Genomic DNA, 23,470 nt, shown 5'->3' with positions numbered 1-23,470 from the left:
GATGGGGAAACCAAGGCACCAGGGAAAGTTAAGTAACTTGCCCAAGTTACACCATTAGGAGTAGCAGAGGCAAGATTTGAATCCAGACAACATGGCTCCAGACTCCATGCTGATGGTCACCATGCCATAAACACACCCATGGCACGACTACTGAGGCCACACAGCAACAGACACACACAAAGTCAGACACACAGCCACACAGGCCCCAGGGCCACTCATTCACCCAGGGACACACATGCACAGAGGGCAATGCCTGCTGGCAGCCCTCACCTGGCACCAGCCCAGCCTGTTAGGCAGGGAGAGGGACAGGTGGGAGAGAGGTGGGCCAGCCTCACCTGGATCACACTGCCATACTTCACGACATCCCCGTGCACCTTCTTGTTCTCCGTGTCGTTTTGCTTCTGCTCCATCTGGGCCGCATGCTGGGCAGACACACAGAAGTGAAGGGTGGGCTCAGAAGCTGCTCCTAGAGGGAGACATGCCCCAGCCCCACACATGCATGCACACATGCACACACACACACACACACACACACACACACACACACACAGAGTCACCTTGGACTCCAGGACCCTTTGGACCCCTGCCCCAGCTCTTAGTGCTGCACCCAGAGTGCAGAAGGCAGCCTGAGGTCTCACAGCACACACAGCCCAGGGAGCCAAATCCCTATACCTCCCCAGCCACCTCCCCTGGAGAGGGCATGCCAGCAGCACCTTGAGCATCCCCGGCAATCCCCTTACACCCCCAGGAACCTAAAGCTGTGTCTCACCACCTACCCTCATCTCACCAGACTCCCGAAGCCCCAGATACGGGACCCCTGTCCCAGTCCAAACCCTGGCAGGGGCTGCTTGGTGCCATTTCCCGGCTCCCACCACCACCCCTACTCCTCTGCAACCTTCCCTCCCAAAACTGCATGCATTCAGCCCACTGCCTCCAGGCAGCCCTCCCTGACTGGTCACATCCCACTCTGATGGATCCAATGCTGGTGGCCTTGAGGATTTGGTCTACATCCCATTGGAGACAGCTTTTTAGGCTCTTCTGTCCCCTGTTAGACTGGAAGCTGCCTAAGGATAGCTGCCCTGTCTCCTCCACCAGATTAGGGGTTCCTGGAGGGCAGGAGCCCTGTCCCCTCCATCAGACTGGCACTCTCTGAGAGCAGTGGTCTCTGCCCTTTCCTCCTCCTCAGTCCTTTACTGAGACCAAGGCGAAGGTGGCAGCTGGATAGCCTTGCCATGGACCATGTGACTTTCCACAAAGCAACAGCATGTAGCTGTGTGACTGCTTGCAGTTCTGATTATGTGGCTCTGCATAGGTGAATGCCCTCCCGCCAGGCCAGAACCCCAGCTCAGCCTCTACCTGCCGGCAGCGGGAAGGAAGCCTGTGGCAGCCCCCACCCCAGGAAGAGAGCTGGGGTATTAATACCAGAGCTCAGGCAGTCCACCTGCAGCTCCCTCTCTCCAGCCCAGTTCACAGCTATAGGGCGTAGCCCAATGTCCCCATTCTAGACCCACCTCCTCTGGGCATGGGGCTTAGGGGAAGGGGACAGAGGGAAGCAAGGTTTGTATGACAAGGGGTGGGGCAACAAGGCCCAGGGCCCAGGCTGCAAAGTTCCTGACCACAGCCCAAGCCTCCCACTCTCTTTGTGGTTTGGGGAATGGGGCTGGGACCCGGAGATCTGCCCAGGATGTGAACTGAGCCACTGCCTACAAGAGGCTCATAAGCGACCACCACATCCCAGCATCATGGCACAATCCACATGTCTGAGGAAGCCAGGGTGAGTCAGAGACCTGGGGGCCATCTAGGCTGTACTGCAGACTCACAGGATGACCATGGACAGACCAGTCCCATCTAAGGGCCCCAGGCTCCAACTCTATAAAACAAGGGGAGAGATTAAGACTAGATCCAGGGCTCCCAAATTGGATTCCCCAGAGCCACTGTCTCCACAAGCCACTGGGAACTCCATGGACAGCTGTACAGGTTGTTCACTGCTCCGTGGTGTCGGCATTCCACTCTCTGAGCCATGCGACCTGGCATAGGGCTGTGCCAGCCTGGAAGAAGGGACACTTTCTTCCCACTGACACAACATAGTTATACAGACTGGTGAGTCACTGGGAAGGGACCCTGCTCCCCCTACATCCACTCCTTCACAGCAATTCACACCAACCTCTTGCATATTGGAATTTATTTTTTTATTTTTATTGTTTATTAATTTTTTGTAGAGATAGGGTCTTGCTATGTTGTCCAAGCTGCTCTCAAACTCCTGGCCTCAAGCAATCCTCCTGCCTCGGCTTCCCAAAGTGCTGGAATTACAGGTGTGAACCGTCACACCTATGCAAGTTTTAGAAACCACTCAGCTCAGCCACAGAGCCCCTACTGGCTCCAACAAGCAGCGCTGCTGTTTGTGTACCCAGGTTCCTGGTACATGTGCACAGATGCATGCCTGCACACACACACATACCTGCAGCTTCTGCAGCAACACCACATCAGCGATCTTCTCCTTGTCCTGCTTGGTCTGCTTGGCCTTCCAGTACTGCTTCTGGGCCGAGTAGCGGTTCATGGGGCACACCTTGAAGAGGCAGTCTGTGGTGGGGCAAGTGGGGGGTGAGGGGAATGGTTCATCTGGGGCTCAGGGCCCTCCCTAGAGAAAACCCCAGCCTGCAGCTCTGCTCCCCCAACCTTTCCCCATTCCCGTTCCCCGCTGCAGGCAGACAGGAAGCAGGTGGAAGAACCTCATAAAATTTGGAGCATCCCGGAATACGCTGAGTAGAATGGGGAGGCTCAGACGTGGGTTTGAGAGCAGTGCATCTCACTTGGTGGGGTGCCCTCTTCCCCTGGGAGATGTACCAGAGGCTGCTGGGGCCTCACCCTTATGCCATGTCTCTGCCCAGCTTCTGTGAGTATTGGCAGCTAACAGCTCACATCTGCATCCTCCTTTAGCTAATTGCCTTGGCCGATGGAAACCATCTTGCACACAGATGCCTGGGAAATGGCATACCCCTCTCCCCAGGGGCAGCCCCTATCCAGTAACTGACACAGGCACAGAACAGCCCAGCCTCTGGAGCGGACAGTCTGAGGAGCAGCTCACAGTCCCGAGCTCCCCATGGGGTCAGGCTGAGGCACATCTCCCCCGAAACGACACCCTTGCTCAGCTTCTTCCCTTGCCTATACAGAGAGGAAGAGGCTCCCTCGCTGTGTTCTCCTGAGAACTTCCTCAATAATTCACCCATCTTAGGCTCCGCTTCTAGGAATCTGACCTAAGACAAGGCAAATCCAAATTCCAGAAACACGTTCTCTAGTACAATTTTTATTTTGGCAAGTAGATAAAACAACTGTTATTCCCATAAGCCTAAGCTGCAGGAAGGGTGTCCAATTTTTCTGCTTATCCAAAGGAGGTAGGAGTTGGAAAAGCCTGTTCGAAAGCTTGGTAGGAGGGGAGGGAGGATTCTGGGTGCTGATGAGGGGCTGGTGTGGGTGACTGGGCCTGCGTGACAATAGCCTGGGCTGCCCTGGGAAGCAGTGAGCTCCTCATCACAGGAGGGATCCACAGCCTGGGCACGGAGCAGGACTCAGTGGCCCTGAGATCCCTCTCATGCTGCAGCTGTGTGAGTCCCTGACTGCACAATGCTCCAACAGTGTGGAACAGAAGGGAGATGGTTATGCTGGGGGACTAGAGAGGAGAGAGCCACTGGAGGGTCCCAGAAACAAAACTCCTTCTTCAGGTCCTTTCCTGTTTCCTCTAAGAAAGCTGTGTCTTTTCTCTGGTCAAAGCTGGTCATCCAGTCCCAGGGATCAAAGAAAAACTGGATTTTCCGTCCAGTTCATAAGGAGGCAAGAGTCCCATGGGACCATTGAGAGTAGAAACCGAGTGAACCAAAGATGAAGGAAGACAGAACTTCCTGGAAAGGAAATGGAAAAATGGCAATTCCACAAGCAGATGGAGCCACCAAGGGCCGCCCCGCCCAGCCCCCCTCAGCACTGCCAGCATGAGTGGACATCACTTCCAAAAGAGCACCCAGTTTGTTGGAGAGAATGTGTCTTTTTTTTTTTTTTTTTTTTTTGACACACAGTCTCACTCTGTAGCCCAGCCTGGAGTGCAGTGATGTGATCTCGGCTCACTGCAACCTCCACCTCCCAGACTCAAGCACTTCTCCTGTCTCAGCCTCCCAAGTAGCTGGATTATAGGCATGCACCACCATGCCTGGCTAATTTTTGTATTTTTAGTAGAGATGGGGTTTCGCCATATTGCCCAAGCTGGTCTCGAACTCCTGGCTTCAAGTGATTCACCCACTTTGGCCTACCAAAGTGCTGGTATTATAGGTGTGAGACACCTAGCCCGGCTAAGAGTACGTCTTTATGGGTTCGGGTCAACCCTCAAGAGGCAGCTGGGGTCCTCTTGCTTCTTCAGGCTGGGTTGGCACTCCCAGGGCTTCCCCACGTCATTTTGTGGATCTCACTGCCTTGTTAGAGGTAGGCAGTTCCCAACAGAGTGGTGGGGAATGGGGCACACCAGGGAATGTTCCAGAAATTCACTGGGTAGGGAGTGATTTGGGCTGTACCACCAATTGTCACAGTAGCACTTAGTGAGCAGAACAGGGATGCTCGATGCCTGCACCACAGAGATTATCCTGGGTGATGCCTGATGGCAAATGTCCTGCCCACACGCATAGGTGGGCATCTATCAGCAGTGTTCTGGGCCTAGAGCTATACACAGAGGCACGAATTTTTTTTGCATGGATTTAGCAAACACTGAATTTTCCAGGAATGCAACTCCAATATAAACTGAGGGAAAGCTGCCCTTTGTGTTATTCAAATTTTCCCAGGAGTTTTCTGCTATTTCAGAAAATACATCACTCATGGCCACACCAAATGGGTGCATGTGTGGCTGCCACACTCATGATTTAAAGGCAAGTGGGCTGGGCACAGTGGCTCATGCCTGTAATTCCAGCACTATGGGAAGCCGAGGCAGGAGGATCACTTGAGGCCAGGAGTTCAAGACTGGCCTGGGCAACATGGCAAAATCCTGTCTGTACAAAAAAAAATTTTTTAATAAAAAATTATCAACGGGCAGCAAGTGGTGGGAAAAAATAAAAATAATTTTAAAAAACAAAAAATTAGCCAGGCATGATGGTGTGCATCTGTAATCCCAGCTGCTCAAGAGGTTGAGGCAGGAGGATCGCTTGAGCCAAGAGTTCAAGACCAGCATTGGCAACATAGCGAGACATTGTCTCTACTAAAATTCAAAAAAATTAGCTGGGCATGGTGGTACCTGCCTGCAGTCCCAGCTACTTGGGGGACTGAGACAGGAGAATCACTTGAGCCTGGGAAGTCAAGGCTGCAGTGAGCCCTGATCATGCCACTGCACTCCAGCCTGGGCGACAGAGCAAGACTCCATCCCCAAAAATAAAAAATTAAAATATAGATATGGATAGATTGTATTATTTATGAATTCCACTGTATGTTTTTTGCTACCCTCACCAGACTCAGGGGTGGGCAGGCTAGCAGGGATTGGTACAGCTCATCACTGTTTCCCCAGCCCCTAACCTGGGCCTCAGCAAGCATCTGCCGGATGCATACATCAACCCAGAAATGACTTCCTCCTGTATAAAGAGGTAGGGTTTGATTTAACCTTGGAGGGAGGAAGAGGTTATGAGGCACACAACTGGAGGAAAGGGCAGGAGATGGGAGAGGATATGGTGCATCTGGGAACAGGACACAGGTCCCTCCTGGCAGGGGCAGGGAGCTCATGCAGGAAACAGGGGCCAGGCAAGGGAGGTGCTGAGCTGAGACCAGAGGGGCTAAGAGGTGCAGGGCCCTGTGTCTGAGCCCACAGGTCCCAGGGATTGTCAGCCACTTGGTCTCCACATGGCCCACCAGCCCCTTCGGCCCCTAGTCCAGACAGGAGAAAAGGTGGAAAGGGACAGGTACAGCCCCTAGAGCAGGGGTCTCAAGCTTTTCCGACCTCGACTCACCCAAGAAATAAAACTTAGATCATCACTGCTTAAAACAGCATGGGGACTCCCTGCCCCGGTCTTGGTACCAGGCTCCAGGTCCGACAGGGCTGAGAACCATGGTGACCATCTATGGTGATAGAAAGCAACTAAAACAACGGAATTTTTTAAATGTGTGTTATGCTAAGACTTAAAGAATCGACAAGATGGTGAAGAATTACCCAACCAAAAGAGAAGACAGAAAGGAAAACAAAAGAGATATAGAAACACCCAGCTACTTTTGCCTTGAGGTGACTTCCTGATTCCCAACAGCAAGGACTTTTATTTTGACAGCTTCTTCGTATCAGAGGTCCATGCCCAGGCCCACAGAAGGTGAGGGGTCAACAGGAGATCGGGACCCTAAAGGGATACCGTCTCAGACAAGGGCTGAACTCACAGTTGAACAGCTCCTACCAGGAGCTAAAGATACCAGTTGGAATCCCCCAGATGGTTCAAGAAACCTCAAACTTGAGCTGGGCTTCAAGAGGGCTCGAACTGGTGAGACCCCCAGGAGTCTGGCAGAAGGAACAGCAGGGCCTTCCTGGAGGAAGGTACCTTCATCCTAGACTCAAACCAGACTTTTCAAATGCAATAACCAGTATATGCTCAAAGAAAAGCAGGAATCCTTGGGAACCAGACACCACGGGGAGAACAAGCCCACAAAATAGACGCTAAAAACAGACACGCGCAGAGACTTCAGACGCAGACAGCACCTGTAAAACAGATATGTCTTCTCTGCTTCAATCAATAAAAAAAAAGCTTCAAGATCCCTGCAGAGAACAGAAAACGATAAAAAAAAAAAAAAAAAAATGACACGGCAGAAGAAAAAAGAACCAAGTAGAACTTCTAGAAATAAAAAAAGCTTCAATAACCAAAATTTAAAACTCACCGGACATATTTAACCAGAGAATAGCTAGAGTTGAAGAAAGAATTAATGAAACCCCAACCGCCCTTATAGGGTGGATGCATTTCAATTCTATCCTATCCATTTCTGTCAATGATGGCTGAACCCATTCAAGTGACTTCACAGCCCACTAGCGGGTCAGAGCCTGTGTCTGCATGACAAACACTGCCCCGAAGCATCCCCGGGAGAGCAATGAAGTCAGAAAAGAGCCCTCCCGGCTCCTGACTCCTCCGTATCTTTCTTGGAAACTTAATACCTGGAACTTGTGAGATTCAACTTTTTCTCTCACACTGATCCTCCCTCGGAGCCTTGCCCTCACATGCATGTGCCAGAAGATGCCAAGTGAATGAATAAACAAGTGGGTAGACTCGGGGCCCGTCGCCATACACATCCCATGCTTCTACTGCACTGTGCTCCTTGCCCAAAGGCAAGCCTGTCAGAACCCCAGAAGGGGCCTGAGCCTTCCTTGTCACTAAACCACAGGGCTGAAGGGCAGAGAGAAGGACAGGTAGCCAAGAGATTGGGCCCACACAGGAGTTGCAGTTTCAAAGGCCATGAGAAAAGGTGGAGGGTCCAGGGAGGTTTCCTTGTAAGGACTGTTGTGTTCCAGGGTGTGTACCTGTGGATGAAGAGGCACAGGGCTGGTGAGGCTGCAGACAAGAAGCTATTCATTAATTAAATAAGGTCAGTCAACATTCACCCAAAACTGACTAAGGTGCCTACCACTCCAAATGCCCACTGCCACTGCATACCATCATTCCAGGGCAAGGGGGATAGCTTTAAAATATACAAACTCCCAGGCCCTCCACAGATCTTGGCAGGTCTGGTGTGAGGTCTAGGAATATGCATTTTTAATGGCACCTCTCCCCTACCCCTTTTCTACCCCAGATGGTTCTGTTGCTCAATCAAGCACCAGAGTAGAGGATCCAAGTAAAGGACAGAGAGCAAAGCAAGTTATACAGTCACGGTAATGCACAAGCTCTGCATGAAATAATGCCTGTATCTGCTTCCAATTGTCTTCAATGTTTAGACTCAACCTATAAAACAAAACACCCAAGATGTCACTGTGGTTATGGAAGATAGTGGAAGGGTTATTCAGTCTTGATGACTTAAAAATAAAAATAGGCCAGGCGTGGTGGCTCACACCTATAATCCCAGCACTTTGGGAGGCAGAGGCGGGCAGGTCACCTGAGGTCAGGAGTTTGAGACCAGCCTGACCAACATGGAGAAACCTCCTCTCTACCAAAATTACAAAATTAGCCGGCCGTGGTAGCAGGTGCCTGTAAGCCCAGCTACTTGGGAGGCTGGAGAATCGCTTGAACCCGGGAGGCAGAGGTTGCAGTGAGCCAAGATCGCACCACTGCACTCCAGCCTAGGCAACAAGAGCGAAACTCCATCTCAAAACAAAATAAAAATAAAAATAAAAATACATGTGGCATAGGCCGGGCGCAGTGGCTCACACCTGTAATCCCAGCACTTTGGGAGGCCGAGGCGGGTGGATCATGAAGTCAGGAGTTCAAGACCAGCCTGGCCAAGATGGTGAAACCCCGTCTCTACTAAAAATACAAAAAACATTAGCCGGGCGTGATGGCACAAGCCGATAATCCCAGCTACTCAGGAGGCTGAGGCAGAGAACTGCTTGAACCTGGGAGGCGGGGATTGCAGTGAGCCAAGATTGCGCCACTGCACTCCAGCATGGGCGACAGAGACTCCATCTTGAAAAAAAAAAAAAATAGACGTGGCAGCCTGGGCGTGGTGGCTCACACCTGTAATCGCAGTACTTCGGAAGGCCAAGGCAAGAGGATCACTTGAGCCTAGGAGTTCAAGACCAGCCTGGGCAACTTGGTGAGACCCCCCCCCCATTTCTACAAAAAGTTTTTAAAACTAGCCGATCTGCTGACACGCAGCTGTGATCCCAACTACTTGGGAGGCTTGAGGCAGGAGGATCACTTGAGCCCTGGGGGTCCAGGCTGCAGTGAGCCATGATTGTGCCACTGCACTCCAGACCCCGTCTCAGAAAAGAAAAAAAGATACACATGGCAGTAGTGGGAGGGAGACATGGACAGAGTGCTTGGAGGAACTGACAGAATGAGGGGAAAAAAAGGGGGTACCTGAGACTCTCAGGTTTATAAAGGTGCCCCTAGATAATCTACAGGCCACAGGATGCTGTTGAGAGGATGAGGGGGGCAGTGAAAGAGCAGGCCATGAGAGCTAAATTCTCATCTATCTTAGAAGGGCACCAACAGATACTCTAAAATTGGTAAATCAAGCAGTAGTGGCTGGGCACTGTGGCTCATGCCTGTAATCCTAACACTCTGGGAGACCAAGGCAAGAGGACAGCTTGAGCCCGAGAATTTGAGACCAGCCTGGGCAACACAGTGAGACTTTGTCTCTACAAAAAATTTAAAAATTAGCCAGGCGTGGCAGCACACACCTGTAATCCCAGCTGCTCAGGAGGCTGAGGTGGGAGGATGGCTTGAGCCTGGGAGGTCAAGGCTGCAGCGAGCCATGATTGTGCCACTGCACTCTAGCCTGGATGACAGAGCAAGACCCTGTCTCAAAAAAAAGAAAACAAAAGAAAAAAGAAATAGCAGATTAATTATAACATTTGGAGACATGGGAGTAGCTAGCAGAAGAAACCATGAAAAGAGTTAAAAGGGGTTGCTCTCTCTTATTACATTGCTGGTGAGGGTGCAAAATGGTACAATGGCAGTGGGGAGCAAGAGCAAGTGGCAATCACAGAGCTCCCACACTCTGCCTCAGCAACCTCACTGCTGGGCCTGCATTTTCGGAGTGCACCTCCGCTTACATAAAATGACCACAGAAGAGGGTCTTTGCTGAAGCACCAACAGGAATAATAAAATACTTGAAACAGCCCAAGAGTCCCTCAGGGGGACTGCTGAAACAAATTACAATAGAGCCACATAACTCTATGTGTGGAATGCTACGTAGCCACAAGAAAAAGAGAAATTCTGACAGATACTGCAACATGGATGAACCCTGAGGACATTATGCTAAGTGAAATAATCCAGTCACAAAAGGGCAAATACCATATGGTTCCACTTATATGAGGTACCAAGAGTAATCAAATTCATAGAAACAGAACGTAGAATGGTAGTTGCAGGGGTTGCGGGGAGGAGGAAATGGAGAGTTATTGTTTAATGGGTATCGAGTTTCAGTTTTGCAAGATGAAAAAAGTTCTGTGGATGGATGGTGGTAATGGTTGCATAGCAATGAAAATGTACGGAATGCTGCTGAACTGTACGCTTAATGATGGTTAAGATGGTAAACTCCTTGTTATGTGAATCTTACCACAATTAAAAATAAGTGACTTTTGTCAGGCACAGTGGCTCATGCCTATAATCCCAATACTTTGGGAGGCTGAGGTGGGCAGATTGCTTGAGTCCAGGAGTTTGCTTATTTTCCAGCCTAGTCAACACAGTGAAACTCTCTGTCTCTACAAAAAATAAATAAATTAGCCAAGCATGGTGGCACGCACCTGTAGTCCCAGATGCTCTGGAAGGTGAGGCTGGATTGCTTGAGTCCAGGAGGTCAGGGTTGCAGTGAGCCATGGTGTCACTGCACTCTGACCTGGGCAACAAAGCAAGACCCTGTCTTAATAAATAAATAAATAAATAAATAACTTTTTTTAATGTTTAAGACAAAGTACTATGTAATTTGTAGGAGACTATTTTCTCATAGTTGTCCAGGATATGCAACTAAAATGAGTATTTTTTTTTCATCTTTTTTTTTGAGACAGGATCTCACTATGTCACTCAGATTGGAAAACAGTGGTGCAATCACGGCTCACTGCAGACTTGACCTCCTGGCCTCATGCGATCCTCCCACCTCAGCCTCCTGTGTAGCTGAGACTACAGGAGTGTGCCACCACACCCAGCTAATTTTTGTATTTTTGTAGAGATGGGGTTTCGCCATGTTGCCCAGGCTGGTCTCAAACTCCTGGGCTCAAGCGATACACCTACCTGGGTGTCTCAAACTGCTGGGATTAGAGGCATGAGCCACCACGCCTGGCTAAAGTGAATATAATTAATGAAAGAGAAAGAGAGGAAGTTTGAGCTTCTATATATTGAGAGAAAGATCTCCAGAAGGGTGTGTCTATGCAAGATTTATAAAGCAAAACCAGCAAAGAACAGAATAGTGTATATAGAATGCTATCTTCCTGTAAGAAAAGGGAAAATCTGGCTATATGTTTGTATTTGCAGAATGGAACACTGGAAGAGACATAAGAAATTAAAGACAGTGATGACCTAAAGGGGCAGTGGTAGAGGGGGTGGGAAGAGGGTGGGAGCAGACTCTCAGTGTGTGGTTTGTACGATGTTTTGATGTTTTAACTGAATAAATTCAGTTAAATTCAGTTAAATAAATTCAGTTTAATGAATAAATTACCTAGTCAGATTTTCTTATATGGTTGTCCCTGGAGAAAGGGAAAGAAGGTTGAGTGAGGAGGGTAGAGTGGGGGACCAGGGTAGAGTGGGGGATCCTAGACCATGTATTTGTCTTACTTTTATAAAAAGGAAAAAAAGGAATGAGTACATTTTTGGCCGGGCGTGGTGGCTCACGCCTGTAATCCCAACACTTTGGGAGGCTGAGGCGGGTGGATCACAAGGTCAGGAGTTTGAGACCAGCCTGACCAATATAGTGAAACCCTGTCTCTACTAAAAATACAAAACTTAGCTGGGTGTGGTGGCGCATATCTGTAGTCCCAGCTACTCAGGAGGCTGAGGCTGGAGAATCGCTTGAATCCAGGAGGTGGAGGTTGCAGTGAGCCAAGATCGTGCCATTGTATTCCAGCCTGGGTGACAGGGTGAGACTCCATCTCAAAAAACGAAAAAAACAAACAAACAAAAAAGTACATTTTCAGTGACCAAAAAAACTTATGAAAAGATGCTCAGCCTCACTAGTAGTCAGAGAAATGCAAATTAAAACCACAGTAAGATGCCATTTCACACCCAGCAGGCTGGAAGAAATATAAGTGGGACAAGAACAAGTGTGGCAAGGAAGTGGGCAGAGCGAAGGGAGCTGCCTGCACAGTTGCCACAGGGTCACTTCTCATGCCATGGAGGTGCATCCCTCTCACCTAGTAATCCCCCTACTCAGAACATACCAGAGGAACCCGAGCACACGAGCCTAAGGAGGTTCACTGCAGTATCGCAGGCAATTGCCAAAAGCTGGAAATGAGTTGAAAGTCCATCAACAGGAGCAATGAAGGGATTCCGTTTATCACCCAATGGAATGCAACATTGCAATTAAACACATGAACTACAGCTGTGTGTATCAACGCAGCTAAATCTCAAAACAGTACAGAATTTATTTTTATTTTAATTTGTTTGTTTGTTCTTTTGAGACAGTGTCTCCCTGTGTCACCCAAGCTGGAGTGCAGTGGCGGGATCTCGGCTTACTGCAACCTCTGCCTCCCGGGTTCAAGCAACTCTCCTGCCTCAGCCTCCTGAGTAGCTGGGATTACAGATGCCCACCACCACACCCAGCTAATTTTGTATTTTCAGTAGAGATGGGGGTTTCACGATGTTGGCCAGGCAGGTCTTGAACTCCTGACCTTAGGTGATCCACCTGCCTTGGGCTCCCAAAGTGCTGGGATTATAGGTGTGAGCCACTGTGCCCGGCCAGAAACCAGCATAGAATTTTAAAAGTGCAAAAGGATTTGTCCAGAAGACTACCTTTAATATACGGGGTTTAAAAAATATAAAAACTCAGCCAGGTGGCAGTGGTTCACGCCTGTAATCCCAATACTTTGGGAGGCCAAGTTGCGTGGATCACCTGAGGTCAGGTGTTCAAGACCAGCCTGGCCAACATGGTGAAACCCCGTCTCTACTAAAAATAAAAAATTAGCTGGGTATGGTGGCAGGCGCCTATAATCGCAGCTACTTGGGAGGCTGAGGTGGAAGAATCACTTGAACTCGGGAGGAAGAGGTTGCAGTGAGCCAAGATCGCAACATTGTGCTCCAGCCTGGGTGACAGAGCAAGACTCAGTCTCAAAAAAAAAAAAAAAAAAAAAAAAAAAGAATCAAAACAAAAACCCTATATTGTGCACAGTTACATCCCTATGCATCAACAGCAAAAGCATTAAAACAGACCCCTGGTCAAAGCGTTGTGTTAGGCATGAGTAAAAAATAAAAATAAAACAGGTCCTTGAATGATGCACACCAATTTCTGACAAGTGTTTACCTCCGGAGAAGGCAGGAAAGGAAGGGGAAGGGAGGAAGATGTAGGGGGCTTCGGCTACAGCTGTGTTAATTCTTTAAAAGTAAAACGATCTGGGCCAGGCACGGTGGCTCACGCCTGTAATCCCAGCACTTTGGAAGGCTGAGATGGGTGGATTGCCTTAGGTGAGGGGTTCAAGACCAGCCTGGACAACAAGGTGGAACCCCCATCTCTACTTAAAAAATAAATAAATAAAAAGATCTGAAATAAACGTAGCAAAAAGGATTTGACAAAGCTCAGCAGTGGGTGCATGGGGTTTGTGTTATTTTTCTCTTTCTTTTTTTTTCCCTGAGACAGAGTCTTGCTCTGTCACCCAGGCTGGAGTGCAGTGGCGCGATCTCAGCTCACTGCAACATCTGCTTCTTGGGTTCAAGCAATTCTCCTGCCTCAGTTTACCAAGTAGCTGGGCTTACAGGCACGTACCACCATGCCCGGCTAATTTTTGTGCTCTTAGTAGAGACAGGGTTTCACCATGTTAGCCAGGCTGGTCTCGAACTCTGGACCTCGTGACCAGCCTGCCTCGGCCTCCCAAGTGCTGGGATTACAGGCGTGAGTCACCACACCTGGCCCTATTTTTCTCTTTACTATTGTATAGACTTGAAATATGTCTTAATCACAATAACAGTAAACCGGGCTTGGAGCATGGACAGGTAGAGAGGAGGCGTAGGCTGAGGAAGGGGGCATCCAGTCATGCAAATGGAGAGCGGCCACCTCATCACTCTCCTCCCTGGCACCTGCCCCCACACACTTGGCTTGGGGGCACTCGGGCTGGGGGTGCAGGTTCTGAGCTTCCCTGAGGTAGACTTGGAGACAGGGGCTACCCAGTCCCTTGCTCCAACAGGAGGAGGAAGAGAAGGAAAAAGGGCTACGAGAGGGAATGTGCCCCAGGCTCAGCCCAGTCAGCAGCTCGGGACTCACTGCAGCCACAGCCCAAAACCTTACAGCCAGGCAGAGTTCAAAGGCTGGCCTAGCGTGGGTGCCACACATACCAGGGCATCAGCAGCCTGGCCCTCCCAGGGCCTCGTCAGCTCTGGAAATAATTCCCTGAACATGTTGGGGCTTAGGGTGTCTTCGAGGGTGGCTGGAGCTGAAGCCACAAGCAAAGAGCCATGCAGGGGTTCCTTCCCAAGGTGGGAGTGGTAGGGGCTTCGTGAGCCCAGCCTCCAGGGTCAGCAAGTGAAAGGGGAGCTGGCAGGGAGTCGGGCAGGGAGCTGGGAGTCCCAGCAATGGCCAGGCTCACCCCAAGATGTTGGGGGGCAGAACTTCTGGGAGTCTTCAGGACAAGGCCATTTCTGATGACCACCAGCCAACTTCTAAAATGGCTGCCATCACCCCACCCCCTTGCTGGGTCCCACCCTCAAGGGCCAGTGAAAACAGTGAAAGCCAGGACTCCCGGCTTGCGGCCAAGCCCCATCTCTGTCTTTTCTGGGCTCCAGTGTCAAAACGGAAGAGGCTATAGTCCATGTCTCTCATCCCACATTGTAATGCCCCAACTTGTACTCGCCAGCCACAGGGTGTACGGAGGCCTGGCTCTGTCCCAGAAGGTCAGCTCTACTCAGGTCCCAACAGGGCCATAGGGGGTCCAGAGGGGCCTCTACCCACCTCACCAAGACACCCAGGAACCAGGAGCTTGGGCAGAGAAGAGGGGGAAGGATATGGGGTCTGAACCTTTCTCTTCCACATCATTTTGCTGGATGGACCCAGTGAGGCTATGGGACCACACCCAGGTATGGCGGGGGGAGCCCACTCACAGACTTTGGGAAAATGGAGAAGAGATGGAGGCCTGGGGGAGGAGGGAAGGGGAAGGCGTGATGAGGGTGGAGGAGGGCAAGAAGTCAAAGGAGCATTTGTTCTGCTAAGTGGCCTTGTTGTTGTCAAAAATTGGCCCCAAACTCTGTCCACTAGAAGCCTAGGGCAAGTCTTCCTCGGTCACACCCACCTCCCTGTCACCAGCCTGTCACACCACACAGCTGCCCACACACACCTCGACATACATGCAAACCTTCCCCTTCCAGTCCTGGCAGAGCCCACCCATGGGACCCTCACCTCTCTCTCTCTCTCTCTGTCTCTCTCTCTCTATTGCTAAGTTCCTTCCAAGAACTAGACTAAATCCTGCTACTAGATGGCAATCCACCCTCCATTTGCAGCCTCAACGCCCTCCCATTTCTGACTCCAGGAGAGGCGCAGGCCTCCTATCTCTACCCATCCGTCCTTCAGGGAACTGGGATAGGAGAGGTCAGAGCTGTGCCTCCAAGTGAGCACATAAAACCCACAGAGCCTGGGCTCCACTGGGGGAATTCTGGGTGGGTCACAACAACAGCACATGGAGCAGCCAGGCCTGAGTGAGGGGCAGGGCAAGAGGACGCTGGGGAGGGGCCCCATGCATGCACTGATTCCTCAAATGTGCTCGGGGACCCACCATGTGGCAGACACTGCAGGTAAAACAGCAAACAACACAGAAATCCCTCCCCTGGTAGAACTGACATTCTAGTGGGGCAGAAAAATGACAAACACAAATAAATAAAATACAGTGAGCACGGCAGCTTCATGCTACAGAGAAAAAGAAAGCAAGGAAGGGAGGTGGGGCCAGCGGTGTGATTTTGTATTGAATGGTCAGGGAGGGCCTCGCTGAAGATGTGAGACCTAAAGCCGCTGAGCATCTGGGCTGCGTGGATATTTGGAGAAAGAATGTTCAGAGCAGAGGGAACAGCAAAGATGCGGAGGCGGGAGTGTGTCTGGTGACTAGGAGGAATGGCAGGGAGGCTGGTGTGGTTGCAGGGAAGTGGGAGGGGGCAAGGGGGAGAGGACGAGGTGGAGAGGCAGCAGGGGCCAATGGTGTAGGGCAAAGGGGCCTTATGGTGGTGAGGCTCATCCACCAGCCAAAAGCCCCCATTCAGAGCCCTGTGATGGAAGCGGAACAGAATTGCAGATGGGGGGCCCCTCTGCAGGTTCCAAGTGATGGGCAAGGCCCCCGGCAGCCAGCCAGCCTAGGATGCCGCCAGATTGTCTTAAATCCTGCTCCCCCTCCAGCATCTCCCTCGAGGACAATCCCAGCTAAGCTCTCCCCAGAGGAGCAGCCACGTGGGCAGACTTGGTGGCAGCAGGCCCAGCGTGTTGCTGCCTGCTCCCACCATGCCCACCACACCCAGGACCTGTCTGTCTGACTGTCGGTCGGTCTCAGCCCTCACAGGTAAGCACAACAATAGCACCTCACTCTGGCTCGGCATAATGACAGCCAGGATATTGTTTAATCCCCACAAAGGTCCTCAGCCTGCTGCGTGGCCCGAGGAGCCCACTGACCACACAGGACAAGGCCCCATGAACAAAGTCACTTGCCTGAGGTGAATTCTCACCAACTTCCCACTGAGGGGCTTTGTTATAGAGCCTCCTACAGGGCAGGACTCACACACAGGAGGGGGCTGAGGACACAGCCAGGGTCAGAAGAGTTCTGGGGTCCAAATCTCTTACCATACAGATGAGGAACTGAGGCACAGGGAAGGGCTGTCAGCAGGGTCTCCTAAAGCCTAAGACAATTCTCTTTTCCACCCATTCCCTTAGGAAACACCCAGTCACACAGACAAAGAAAGACCTGCAGCTGTGGGGATTTTGAGGGGGAAGCAGAGAATGGGCCCCTGGCCAGAAGTGGGTGTGGCCCTGAGAAGTGGGGTGTGGCCCTGGAAAATGAAGGGAATGGCGTGTCTGTGCCAAGATGGCAGCAGTGCAAGCCAAGGGGGATTCCACCGACAGCAGAGTGAGGTCTGCAGGGCAGCGCCACATCTAATCCAGCCACTGGGGCTGAATGCAGTTGAATAAATTCAGTCGTAGGTCCAGGACCCTGCAGCCTGGGAGGGGCGGGGGCCGAGGAAGCAGAGGTCTTACCTCGGAACTTCTTAGGAGGGTTGTCCAGGTCCCCGGCCGCAGGCTCCACCACACAGCGGTCATCCACCAGCCTGCGGGACAAGGCAGCTCGGTCAGCAGGAGAGAAGAGACCTGTCTCCCACAGCATCCCTCCCTTACAGCAGGGCATGCCAGGGCACCAGTGAGCCCCTAAGGTAATTCCTCCATCTCTAACAAGCTCCCCACCATCAAGTCATTCTTTCCTAGCATCACTGTTAAAAGGCAAGGTGTCTCTTGGGGGTGGGGAGAACCCCAGGAAGAACACAGAAGCACACCCAGCCCACCCCAACCCCTTGACTGGAGCTGCAGCTGTCCTGGGGGTCCTCTGCCGCCAGTCAGGACTGTCACATGCTGCAAGTGTATCTTCTGTCCCAGCCCTGAGACACTGCTGCCCTGATGGGAATGGGCAGTGGGTGAAGGGGGCAGGAGAGGAGGAGAAAAACAAAAGCATAGAGGAGTGGAAGGGAGAGAGACAAAGAGAGTCAGAAAGATAAAAAGGGTGAGAAACAGAAGCAGAGAGAGACCAGAGACAGACAGATGACAGAAGCATAGGAGACACCAAACCAGCGGCATGAGTCTTTAGGTCTCCAAGGAAGGATGATGAGTCTCACGCCTTCCCAGTCTCAGTCAGGCCTCATTTCATCGTCTCCTCTTTGGTTCACCCTAGGACAATTTCCCTCTTATAGCCATGCTGGCATTAATCTCGTATTTCTTGACGGCATTCATTTACTAATCCATCTATCCACCCATCCACTCATCCCTCCACCCATCCATCTACCCAGCCCCCCATCATCCATCTATTCATCCACCCACCCATGCACCCATCCATCCACCCATCCACCCATCTACCCATCCAGCCACCCTTCCTGCATTTAAAATTTGTCAGTGCCACTCCAGCCTCTAAGATAAAGTGATGCTGCTCACCAACCGTGTCAAAGGCCAACTCTGTCTCAGCACCCCCATGCCTGTTACCTCTGAATTCTCACCAACTTCCCAGCAAGGGGCTCGTTTTTAGTGCCATTTTACTGAGAAGAAAATCAAATCTGAACATTAAATAACTTGCCTAAACTCACAGAGCTGATTTCAAAGCCCATGCTCCTTCTGTACCTCCCCCTCCCTGGGTTGGTTAAGAAGGTCTTTTCTGTTTTCTTTTTCGAGACGGAGTCTCACTCTGTCGACCAGGCTGGAGTGCGGTGGCGTGATCTCGGCTCACTGCAACCTCTGCCCCCCGGCTTCAAGCGATTCTCCTGCCTCAGTCTAATGAGTAGCTGGGATTACAGGCACCCACCACCACGCCTGGCTAATTTTTGTATTTTTAGTAGAGACAGGGTTTCACCATCTCTTGGCCAGACTGGTCTCAAACTCCTGACCTCAGGATCCACCCGCCACAGCCTCCCAAGTGCTGGGATTACAGGTGTGAGCCACCACGCCCAGCCTAACAAGGTCTTTTGTGATCTGACCTCTACTTACTCCCTAGCTAGCCTCACTATTTCCTTGCCCCAACTCTACTAAACCTCCAGTTGAACCCAAGGTCCCCGGAGCTCTCATCTCTCCAGAGGCAGTCCTGGCAGCCAGCAATGCCTTAATATTCACTGCACCCTGGCCCCATGAAGCCACAGACCCAGCAAAACTCCATCCTTCCACCCTCAGCTCCGGTCTCCTACTCTGCAAAGCCTTCCTTGGCCAGTGCCTGTGGGCCTCCCTCCTTCATGTTCCGGCACCTGGTCCTGGCAGTGTCTCTCCCCACTTCTTGACTTGCTGTGTCTACGTGTGAGTTCCTTGAGAACGGAGCCCCTATGTGTTTTCTTTGGAATGATTAACACCTCGCACAATGCAGTGTTATGATATAATAAGAAATATATATTTGGTCTTCATCCCGGTTCCTGGCTAGAGCTCCTAAAGCCCTTGTAACTTCCTAAGTGATAAGGGTAAGAAGAGTTACAACGTTGAGATTTTTGCATCCAGTTCCCGAAATAGATCGGAAGCAATAAAGATGAAATGGCATAAATTTTGTTCATTCCAAGCCTCTTTCAACCACACCTGGTTTTATGTTAATGAGGTGACTTTTGGAAATCCCCTGAGGATGGGGCTCCGAGGGGAATAACCACGTAACTTGAGGGTTCCCATTTTCAGCCCCACCCCCATCACGACCTCCTCCTGGAAGGAGAGAGCCGCTGAAGGTTAGGTTAACCACCAATGGCCAATGGTTTAATCAATCATGCCTATGTGGCCGGGCGCAGCAGCTCATGCCTGTAATCCCAGCACTTTGGGAGGCCGAGGCGGGTGGATCATGAAGTCAGGAGTCCAAGACCAGCCTGACCAACATGGTGAAACCCCATCTCTACTAAAAATACAAAAATTAGCTGGGCATGGTGGCACGTGCCTGTAATCCTAGCTACACAGGAGGCTGAGGCAGGAGAATCACTTGAACCCGGGAGGCAGAGGTTGCAGTGACCCAAAAACACGCCTGCACTTCAGGCTGGGCGAAAGAGCAAGACTCTGTCTCAACAAAAACAAAACAAAACAAAACAAAAAACATGCCTATGTAAGGCAGCCTCTGTAAAAACCCAAAAGAGGCCAGGCACCAGTGGCTCACATCTGTAATCCTAGCACTTTGGGAGGTCGAGGCAGGTTAGTCACCTGAGGGTAGGAGTTCGAGACCAACCTGGCCAACATGGCGAAACCCTGTCTCTACTAAAAATAAATAAATGAATAAATAAAAATTAGCTGGGTGTGGTGGTACACGCCTGTAACCCCAGCTACTCGGGAGGCTGAGGCAAGAGAATCACTTGAACCCGGGAGGCAGAGGTTGCAGCGAGCCGAGATCAAGCCAATGCACTCCAGCCTGGGCAACAGAGTAAAACTCCGTCTAAAAAAAAAAAAAAAATTAGCTGGGTATGGTGGCACACGCCTCTAACCCCAGCTACTCAGGAGGCTGATGCAGGAGAATTGCTTGAACCCGGGAGGCAGAGGTTGCAGTGAGCTGAGATGGAGCCACTGCACTCCAGCCTGGGCAACAGAGCAAAACTCCGTTAAAACAAACAAACAAACAAACAAAAAACCAGGTTCAGAGAGCTGGGCTGGTGAACACATGGGGGTACTGGGAGGGAGTCACCCCTGGAGAGAGCCTGGAAGCTCTGTATGTCCTGCTCCATATTAATCTCTTCCATCTGGTTGTCTTTCTGAGTTCTGTGAGCCATTCTAGCAAATTATTAAACATAAAGAGGAGGTTGTGGGAACCCCTGATTTACGGCTGTTTGGTCAGAAGCACCAGAGGCCCAGACTTGCGACTGGTGCCTGAGATGACATTAGTCTTGGGGGACTGAGCTTCCCACCTGTGGAATCTGACACTCACTCCAGGTAGATAGTGTCAGAATTGAATTGAACTGGAGGACATCCAGGTGGTATCCCCAGAGTCTGTCTCCTTTCCTCTCCCCACCTCCAGCACCTGCTTAGTCCCTGGCCCTCTTCCCTTCTCCATCTGCACTCGCATCGTTGGGCATCCTGACCACACTCATGAACTTAAAAGAACCTCCAATACATCCACTGAGAACTCCCGCATTCACCTCCCACGAACTCCAGCCTCGGAGATCTAACTGCCTAGTCCACATCTCTACTCGGATATCCACAGGCATCGCAAACGCAGCCTATGCAAGCTGAGCTCCTGGCCTCCCACTGGAACATGCTCCTCCAGAGGTCCTCCCCATCTCAGTTGATGGCAACTCCATCCTTCCACCTGCTTGGTCCAAAAACCTTGGACCTTTCCTTGGCTCCTCCCTTCCACTCACACCTCACACCTAACCTGTCAGGAAATCCTGTGGGCTGCATCTTCAAAATACACAGTCAGGTACAGAATTGGACCTCTTCTTGTCACTTTCACCACCACATTGTCCAGGCTCCCACCAGCTCTCACCTGGATTTCAGTAACTACCTCCTCATTGGTCTCCTGGGTTCCCCCTTCACTCCCTTCAGCGTATTTCCCACACAGAAGCAGGGGGATCTCTTTAATTTTTTATTTTTTTGAGACGGAGTCTTACTCTGTCACCCCGGCTGGAGTGCAGTAGCGTGATCTTGGCTCACTGCAACCTCCGCCTCCAAGGTTCAAGCAGTTCTCCTGCCTCAGCTTCCCAAGTAGCTGGGATTACAGGCGCCTGCCACCATGCCCAGCAAATTTTTTTTTTTCATAGAGACGGGGTTTCACCATCTTGGCCAGGCTGGTCTCGAACTCTTGACCTCAAATGATCCGCCTGCATCGGCCTCCCAAAGTGCTGGGATTTCAGGCATGAGCCACCGCACCCAGCCAGGGGATCCCTTTAAAAGGTAAGTCAAATCAGGCCAGCACTCCACTCAGAACCCTCCAGAAGCAACCATCTCAGAATAAAACCAAAGAACTTACATGGCCTGAAAGACCCACATGGTTCACCCCCTCACCTCTCTGATTGCATCTCCTCCCCATCCCCCTTCCCCTCACCCTCTGCTCCAGCCCTGGAGCCCCCTCCAGGCTCCTCAAAGCCCTGAGGGGACTGGGCACTGGCTTTTTCCTCTGCCCAGAACACTCTACCTCCAGGATCCTCACCTCCTTCAGATCTGGGCTCAAACAAGCCTGTTCCCATGGAGACCCCCTCTCCCATTTTTATTAAAAATTGCAAACTGCTTCCTGCCACACTCGGTATGCCCCTCCCTGTGTAATTGTTATCCACAGCCTTTATCACCACCTGGATGGCTAGCTAGTTTACTTATTTTGTTTACTATCCCTTACCCTGACCCCATGGAATGTAAGTTCTGTGAGGGCACAGACGTGTCTGTTTTGCTCCCTGCCGTATCCTCAGCACCCAGACCACTGCCTGGTGCAGAAAGGGCACACACAAAATGCATACCGAGTTAATTAATTCGTTTTACTAGCTGTGCAGTAAAGTACACAAGAAGCAAAAGACAAGGTCCCTGCCTCAGGGAATTTAAAATCTCATTGGGAAGACAAATCACATACTCAGAAGATAAATAATAAAAAGAATATGTATTAGAGCCGACTGGTGGTACCAGCCGTGGGTTTTGTCCAAATTCAGGGAAGGGAGAGATCACTGCTTGGCCAATCAGAGAAGGTATGGGAGAAGCAGGAGCTGCTCAGAGCCTTGAATAATTCATAGAATTTCCTGTGAGATATTAGTGAATCAGATTTGCTGGTTGTCTCTTAGCAAAGCCCTGAAGGGAGGGGACACAGGATGGATGAATTTTGATGGTGAGAGGAAGAAAGCATTGACCAGGGGTGATGGAGCCACAGGGCAGCATCGAAGTTGTGCAGCTGAAGAGAGGCTGGCGGCAGTCCCCACCGCCTCCATCTTGACCAGCACACAGGGCCTTGTAGAGGGGGGAAGAGGAAGAGGCCGCAGAGTCCCCCTCCTCAGAGGGTTCCTGTCTGAGGAAAAAACCCATCCTAATCCCTGACCCCTCCACGCCTCTCCTGGGAACTCCTTGTCTGGGTCACACATGCAGGAAAGACACGCAAATTCGGGGGCCAAAGTGTTTTTCCTTACCCCTGTGGGCAAGCCCACCTGGTCATTAGGTGGATGTCCATCTGTCCCAGCCTGCGCTGGCACAGCTTCTGAGACACAGTTTCTGAAGCCCCACTTCTCCAACTCAGCCCCTCCCCATCCCAGGGCCCGGCAGTCCACAAAGCAAGGAGTGCAAACAGACGCCACTTAGAGAAGGGAGGGACCGGTCAGGAGGGAAGCACGGACTCCGGAGAGGAATTCAAACAAGGTTGGGAAGGAAAACATCCCAGATGTGCAGCTGAGCAGACGAGAATTGTCTGTGGAAGGGACTGGAGCAGAGAAGCAAGCCCTGGGCAGGGCTACGGAAAGCAGGGCGGGTCGGTCAGGAGTGAGGACTTGGGAAGCAGGAGATGGAACCTTGGGCATTTTCTCCTGGGTCCGCCAGGACCAGCAAAACAGGCATCATCTGGGAATGCTAGGCTCCTTTCTGTGTCCCCCAAGAACCTCCAAGGGGTGGCACCTTGCCACCTTGCCTTCCTTGTTTTATTCTCCAGCTAGTGTTTAGCGCAGCCCCCACCTGGTGTGTGTAAATAAAGAAGCTGGCCCTGGGCAGATGTTTGCAGGGTCCCACCGTGCCCCCAAGCGCCCCTCACCCGTGTCTCTGTGCAAACTCATTAGGCCTGAGGGATCCCATGAAGGTGATCTCCGGCGACAGCGGGGCGGGAGGGGACGGGAGGGAGCGTCGAGTGAAGTCATTAACAGATAAGCAAGAAAGCTCTTAACAGATGAGCTGTCGGGAGACCTGGGGCCAGAGGGAGGCCCGAGGGCCGGGACACAAGTTAGGTAAGTTTGGATGGAAAGGGACCTTCACCAGGCGAGGCCAAGACCTCTCCATCGCCGCGTGGTGGGGGCGGTTCTGGGTCGGCGCGGCGCGGGTGAGTTTCGCCCTGGCC

General features: G+C 51.3%; 1 protein-coding gene across 2 annotated transcripts in view; it reads right to left on the bottom strand.

Moving 5' to 3' along the window:
* Positions 1 to 23,470, bottom strand: part of ITPR3 (inositol 1,4,5-trisphosphate receptor, type 3) — a 75,385-nt gene that overhangs the window by 38,822 nt on the left and 13,093 nt on the right. For both annotated transcript variants that reach the window (XM_011986490.1, XM_011986489.1), the window contains exons 2-4: positions 17,011 to 17,081; positions 2,459 to 2,580; positions 336 to 422 (exon numbers count right to left, since the gene is read on the bottom strand). In XM_011986490.1, coding sequence (XP_011841880.1) covers positions 336 to 422; positions 2,459 to 2,580; positions 17,011 to 17,081 — 280 coding nt within the window. The remainder of the gene's footprint in view (positions 1 to 335; positions 423 to 2,458; positions 2,581 to 17,010; positions 17,082 to 23,470) is intronic.

The sequence above is a fragment of the Mandrillus leucophaeus genome, unplaced genomic scaffold (assembly GCF_000951045.1).
Source record: "Mandrillus leucophaeus isolate KB7577 unplaced genomic scaffold, Mleu.le_1.0 Scaffold3, whole genome shotgun sequence".
NCBI classification, from domain to species: domain Eukaryota; kingdom Metazoa; phylum Chordata; class Mammalia; order Primates; family Cercopithecidae; genus Mandrillus; species Mandrillus leucophaeus.
The sequence above is the reverse complement of the archived record's forward strand: the minus strand, read 5'-3'. Positions and strand labels throughout refer to the sequence as shown.